General features: G+C 52.8%; 1 protein-coding gene across 4 annotated transcripts in view; it reads right to left on the bottom strand.

Moving 5' to 3' along the window:
• Nucleotides 1-2,562, bottom strand: part of AP3B2 (adaptor related protein complex 3 subunit beta 2) — a 68,475-nt gene extending 65,913 nt beyond the window's left edge. For all 4 annotated transcript variants that reach the window (XM_054042913.1, XM_054042911.1, XM_054042912.1 and 1 more), the window contains exon 1: nt 2,444-2,562. In XM_054042913.1, coding sequence (XP_053898888.1) covers nt 2,444-2,556 — 113 coding nt within the window. In that variant the 5' untranslated portion in view covers nt 2,557-2,562. The remainder of the gene's footprint in view (nt 1-2,443) is intronic.
• Nucleotides 2,563-6,139: the final 3,577 nt, after the last annotated feature.

The following is a 6,139-nucleotide window of genomic DNA, read 5'->3' on the forward strand; positions in this document are numbered from 1 at the left end:
GAGCCCAGTAGCCATGCAGGAATCTGCATGGATGGATCCAACAGCAGAATTGCAGCCTGAGCTAATTTCATGTCCTGGTTCTAATGCCTCGCTGTGGGCTGTGCTGTTTGAGTTCCCAACACTGCCCGGGAAGTGTTGGGTAATAAACAAGCAAACAGCTGTTTAGAAAGTCTCTGACCCTGCTTCTCTATTCATTGGTGTTGGGATTTGTAAACCCCTTTAACTAAAGGGATCCTTTGGCTGCTGGGGACCCAGACATCCACTCACCTGCTTCAAGAGAAAGTATTGCATGACACGCTGTATGGGCCCTATTGCTCTCTCACTCACACCAATTTGACATCAGTGTAAATGTGCCCCTGACTTTAATAGAGCTCCTCCCAATTTACACCAGCATATAAGGGAGAAGGGTAGGGGCCCAAACATCCATGATCACATTCCCTGCGGTTTGCTAGTCACAGCAGGACCCATCTTCGCTTCAACGGGTGTTACCTTAGAGGCCTCTGCAGCTTTCTGTAATCTGCATCTGGGTCATATTGTGGCTTTAAGGCCCAGTGTACAGTGAGAATCCCAGTAGGAATTCTGGCTGATTCAGCCCTTGATGCAGTACGTAAGAATACCTCTCCTTTGGCAGGCCAGATTTCTATCACAATCCTTCTTTGTCCCACTGGCATCTTCCCCTCTTCCCCAGGAAGACAGCCAGATTCCAATCTTAGCCATAGCAGCAGAAATCCAATCCCTCCAGCAAAGCCAGTGGAGTTAATCCAGATTTACAGAGAGAGGAGACTCAGGCCTCTAGTCTTTTCTCATGGGGTCATTTCAAAGGGTTTCACTGGATACCTATACAGATCCAGTACACAGGAAATGGCTCCCGGAACCATTAACAGTATAACATAATAACAACCCTATCTATAGGAATTCTAGATTTGAGATGTTGCCTCAGATATGGGCAGCAATCTACAAACAGCCTTTACTTGCCAATATTGCTTTCCTAGGGATGTGCCATTGCAAAGCACTATGATAAAGGCCTGTATGTGCTGCGATGACTAGACACAAGAAGGGGAGATAAGGGCACCCTGACACCTGAAGATTTGAATTTCATTCCTTGTTCAGAGTAGAATTTCCAGTTTGCTTCTTAGCACAGATTGTTCTTACCTTCTAACCCTAGCTATTGGCAGCCCCATGAGCCCCCATTCGTGTGATTGCACAGGAACGTCTAACATAGTTGGGGTGAAATCCTGGCCCCACTGCAGTCAATGACAGTTTTGCCTTTGACTTCTGTGTGGCCCAGATTTCCCCCTAGGAGTTTAAAATCATGTCACATAAACTAGATTTGCAATAAAGCCTCGCAATTTCTCTCCGTCTCATAAGATATTGGTGGTCTCCAGTTACAGCGACACACAAGCAGGCATATCATATGCACGGTTCTTTAGATTTCCTAAAAAACCTCAGCTTGCAGAAAGAATTCATTTCTAAAGGTGAGTGTCTTCCCACCAACGCCCAGCAGTGTATTTTATCATCTCATCATGCTCCCAACAGCATACAGGGGGCCGTGACTGTGTCCTTGCATGACACTGCAAGGTGCACTTTGGGTTGGTGAAAAGCCATGAAATATGCTTATGGCTTAACACAGTTTCAGATCAGGGGCTGGATGGGTTCTCCTTTAATTTGAGACTTGGCCAGTGAATTCAGCTCCCTGGCCCTTAAATATGCCACTGGAAACCAGGGCAGCAAAGATGGGTTGTTTGGCTGTTGTAAGAAAAATACCGCAATCTGCATGGAGGGCTATAGGAATCCAGCTTCCACCTGCATGTGGATGTCACATACAGTGCAAAGATTTGCTGCTGCTGCTGCTAGTCTGCAGGGCTAGATTTATAGATTTGCTGTGTGTCTATAGTACACAGGATACAGGGGAAATCTAAGCCAGGAACCTGAGTGTCTCCCTGCCCCCAGCATCCCCCCAGGAGCCCTTCTGCTGTAGGTTTGGCCACAAAGCATCTCAGACAAACATCTGGTAGCTGAGAACAAACACGCCCCAGGTGCGATCACATGCTTAGCAGAAGGTATCTTTTTAAATTTATTTTAATTCTCACCCTGCTCTTAGGCTTCAGCCAAAGCCTCCCTGAAATCAGCCACCCAACCCCAGGGGCTAGAGACAATCCAGGCGCCCCCTTTTTACCCCAAACCCCTCCAAGGGGGAGCTACAGGCATCTGCCACTGCAATGGCTGCCCCCACAGGCCCCTCCTGGCTGGTGCTGTTCTCAGCGTAAACAAAATGCTGTCCCAAATGGGGGGGAAACAAGGGAAAATGCATCCATGATCCAATAGCCCATGCCCTGGGAATCAGGGCAGAGGATGGTCCGAGCTGGCCCCTTCCAGGCCCCCCGCAGCCTGGGCACCAGCACCCCCCCCACACCCTGACCAGTCTAGCCGCGCCCCCTCTTACCGTTTGTAATCCGAGGAGAAGATGCCGCCACTGGCCGGATCGTGGCCATACTCCGGCTCCCCCAGGCTGGAGGAGCCCCCTTTCTCCTCGCTGTAGGCTGGGCTGGCCGACATGGCTGGGAGCAGGGGGTTCGACTAGGCGAAGGCGATGCTGAGCCTCTTAAAGCCACAGGCACCTGCAAATCAGGGAATCGCTGGGGGCGGGGGGTTGCAGCAGGGATGGATGCTGCAGTTGATGTCAGCAGCGTGTGACCGCAGCCTGCGTAGGCTGGGAAACCCCAACCCCCACCCGGCCGGGAGAGGCAGGGTGGGAGGGGGAGCCTTCTCTTAAAGAGGCAGGAGGCGGCTGGTGCTGGGCTGCTGTCCAGCACAAGATGGGGGATGCCGGGGCAGGGCGGATGGGGCAGAGGGACTCAGGGAAGGGGGCTGTAGAAAGGCTCCAGGGGGAGCTGCAGGATCAGAGCCATCCTCACCTCCTGGAGGGACCCAGTGTCTTCTCCCATGGGGTAACCCATTTGGAAGGGGGCAGAGCAGAGGATCAGGCTAGGCCCTTCTCCGACACGTGCGCTGGGCACAAGTTTTCCAGACAAGTTTCTTTTCTCAGTGAAAAATGGGGCTTTTGCCCCAATGTGACTGTCCCCAGAGAGTGTGTGCATGCCCCACCCTGTCTGATGCCTGGGTGACAAACCAGGGAGTTCTGTTTTCAGCCATTTCCCACAGGAAGGTTTTGATTTTTGGCCCCCAAAACCTGAAAAATTCTCCTTTGGGGTTGAAGGGTTTTTGACAAAACATCTAACTTTTCGGGGAGTGGGAGGGAGGGGGGCGGGGGAGAGATCATTTTTCAGTGTCACCCTGTGTAAAAACCTGAGTGCCAGAAATGGGTGTTCACTAGTTATGGGAAATAAAACAGTGGCCAGAAAAATGGCCAAGGGTTACAAAGGCAAATAGACGGCTAAAAACCAAACTACATGAACACAGCTGAGGAGAACAGAAGAGGAGGCCATTCACAGTTTTTATAACCTCCCACCTCTGCCCCTTTCTCCAATTAGGGCCAGTCTTGCCAGGGTGTCGTTACACTTGCCCAGAGCCACCCCAGCCAAACCCAGCTGCCCTTGAGCGAGGCCTCTGGAGTGACAAGGAAATCTGCCCTGAATCCTTGTTTGCAAAGGTGTGCAGCAGGAGCCCAGCGCTGAGACTTTCTCACTGATTCAAGCCCCAGGAAGGCCCCAGCATTAGGACCAGAACACGCAGGACCTTCCTCAATACCTCCTTGGCTGGCCAGCCACTCGTACTTATTGACACTGGCGATTAGTACGTCTGTGACCCCAGAAGCAGGGTGGCAAGCAAAGAAGCAGGATAAGAGGGGTGGGACCTACTCCCAACCTCTAGGGTGCTTTGAGGACACCTGGTCATGGGGCTGAAGCAGCACAGGCCATCTCCATAGCCCAGTTACCGGAGAGGCCTGGGGGTTGTATGTTAATTGGCCTTCTTATGCAGGCTGAAGTCCCTGCATTGGTCGCTGGGGCAGCTGGACACAGCACTCCCTACCTGCAGTGAAGAGCATCAGGCCATAGGCTACCGCAAGAGAGGTGCTGACACCAGCATGTCTGTCAGACCAGCTGATGCTTTGCTGATATGGAGACAGCCAAACGGGTGCTAGTCCAACCCCCTGGAGGCCTGCCCACTGGCGCCTGCTGCCCCTTCCTGACAGGACCAGAATGTGGAGTGAGGGCTCCACTGCCTGGGATGTTTAAAACAGGTGACTTCTAGGGCCTGCTATTGGCTGCACTGATGGGTGTTTGTGCCCCACTCTGCCAAAGGGTCACTGGGAACAGGAGACCGTCTCTGGGCACTGCTGCTAGTGAGGATCATCTCCACAGTCGCCTCTAACACAGCCCAGGCTGCACCAGCTGCAGACAACTGTGCCCATAACAGGAGCAGCCCCAGGAGTTCCCAGCTGACTCTCCATACAGAGAAACTCAGCGGCATTGCCCAGATCTGCAGGATGATCGGGGCAGGAACACGCAGCTCTTTGGGACACCTGCTTCCCACTCTCTCGGGTGTAATGAGCCACAGGGAGCTGGGCTCCCCTGCAGCCCAGTCCCTGCAGTAAAGGTTATAACCCAGCCTGGATCTTGTTCCCATGTGCGCTGGGGTCAGTTGCAAAGCTACTGTCAGATCTGGGCCCTATAAGGAGCATCAGGAAGCTTTTTCTCTGGGAAAGAGCGCCCTCTAGTGACACACAGCGCCCTTAACTCTACGGCTGATAAACACACAAACTTCAGTGAGAGTAAGGGCTGCATCAGAACACACCTATCCATGCAAAATATTCCAAGCAGGGAACTAAATAAAAGGAGGAGTCTCCTATACTCCTTGCTGCTTTCACATTGCTAATAATGGGTCCATAATTCACTCCAAAGGTTTCACTTCTACCTCCAGCAGATTCTGAAAAGGGATGTTACTCCAACCTCACCAGACCACAGATCCTTGACAGAGACCCCAGGTGCTCTTATATCAATAGATCAGCACATCTGCCTGTCCTATAATCCATACACTGCACGAGTTAGTCTCACTTAACAGTGCTGAGGCCGCTGTGACAGTTTAGTCATAGAATGTCAGGGTTGGAAGGGACCTCAGGAGGTCATCTAGTCCAACCCCCTACTCAAAGCAGGACCAATCCCCAGACAGATTTTTACCCCAGATCCCTAAATGGCCTCCCCCCCTCAAGGATTGAACTCACAATGATGGGTTTAGCAGGCCAATGCGCAAACCACTGAGCTATCTCTCCCAGTGCAAATGTTTTTCTAGTGCATGCAAAACGGGACTGAGAAAAGGTGAGTCAATCAAGACAAAGGCTTCAAAAAGGGGTGATTTGGGACCCTTAGTGCTCTCTCTGTATTAGGGATGTAAAATATTAAACAGTTAACCGATAAGTATTAGTCTTACAGTTAATATATTGCAGTTAATGTTTCAAACAGATTGTCAGCAACCCTAACCCTGGACCCCACTGTATGGGGCTGGGCGGCAGCCCCGGACCCTGACCCCCAGTGTGTGGGGCTGGGCGGCAGCCCCGGACCCTGACCCCCAGTGTGTGGGGCTGGGCGGCAGTCCCGGACCCTGACCCCCAGTGTGTGGGGCTGGGCGGCAGCCCCGGACCCTGACCCCCAGTGTGTGGGGCTGGGCGGCAGCCCCGGACCCTGACCCCCAGTGTGTGGGGCTGGGCGGCAGCCCCGGACCCTGACCCCCAGTGTGTGGGGCTGGGCGGCAGCCCCGGACCCTGACCCCCAGTGTGTGGGGCTGGGCGGCAGCCCTGGACCCTGACCCCCAGTGTGTGGGGCTGGGCGGCAGTCCCGGACCCTGACCCCCAGTGTGTGGGGCTGGGCGGCAGTCCCAGACCCTGACCCTGTTGTGTAAGACTGGGCAGCAGCCCAGACCCTGACTCCTGTCATGTGGGGCCCGGCAGCAGCCCCAGCCCCTGGACCCCGACCCCCGCAACGTGGGGTAGATTGTGAACTTGTTAACGATTAAATGGTTAACCAATATAATTTTAATAGTTTAAACGGGTACTTTTAAAAACGATATTTACATCCCTATTGTGTATCACCCCTGCTTTCACCAAAACACCATGAACATTTCTAGTAGTACTCAAAGTTCACAGTTTGGGGTTTTGGTGGTTTTGAGGTTTGTTTTTGTTTTG

The sequence above is a fragment of the Malaclemys terrapin genome, chromosome 10 (assembly GCF_027887155.1).
Source record: "Malaclemys terrapin pileata isolate rMalTer1 chromosome 10, rMalTer1.hap1, whole genome shotgun sequence".
Taxonomy (NCBI): Eukaryota; Metazoa; Chordata; order Testudines; family Emydidae; genus Malaclemys; species Malaclemys terrapin.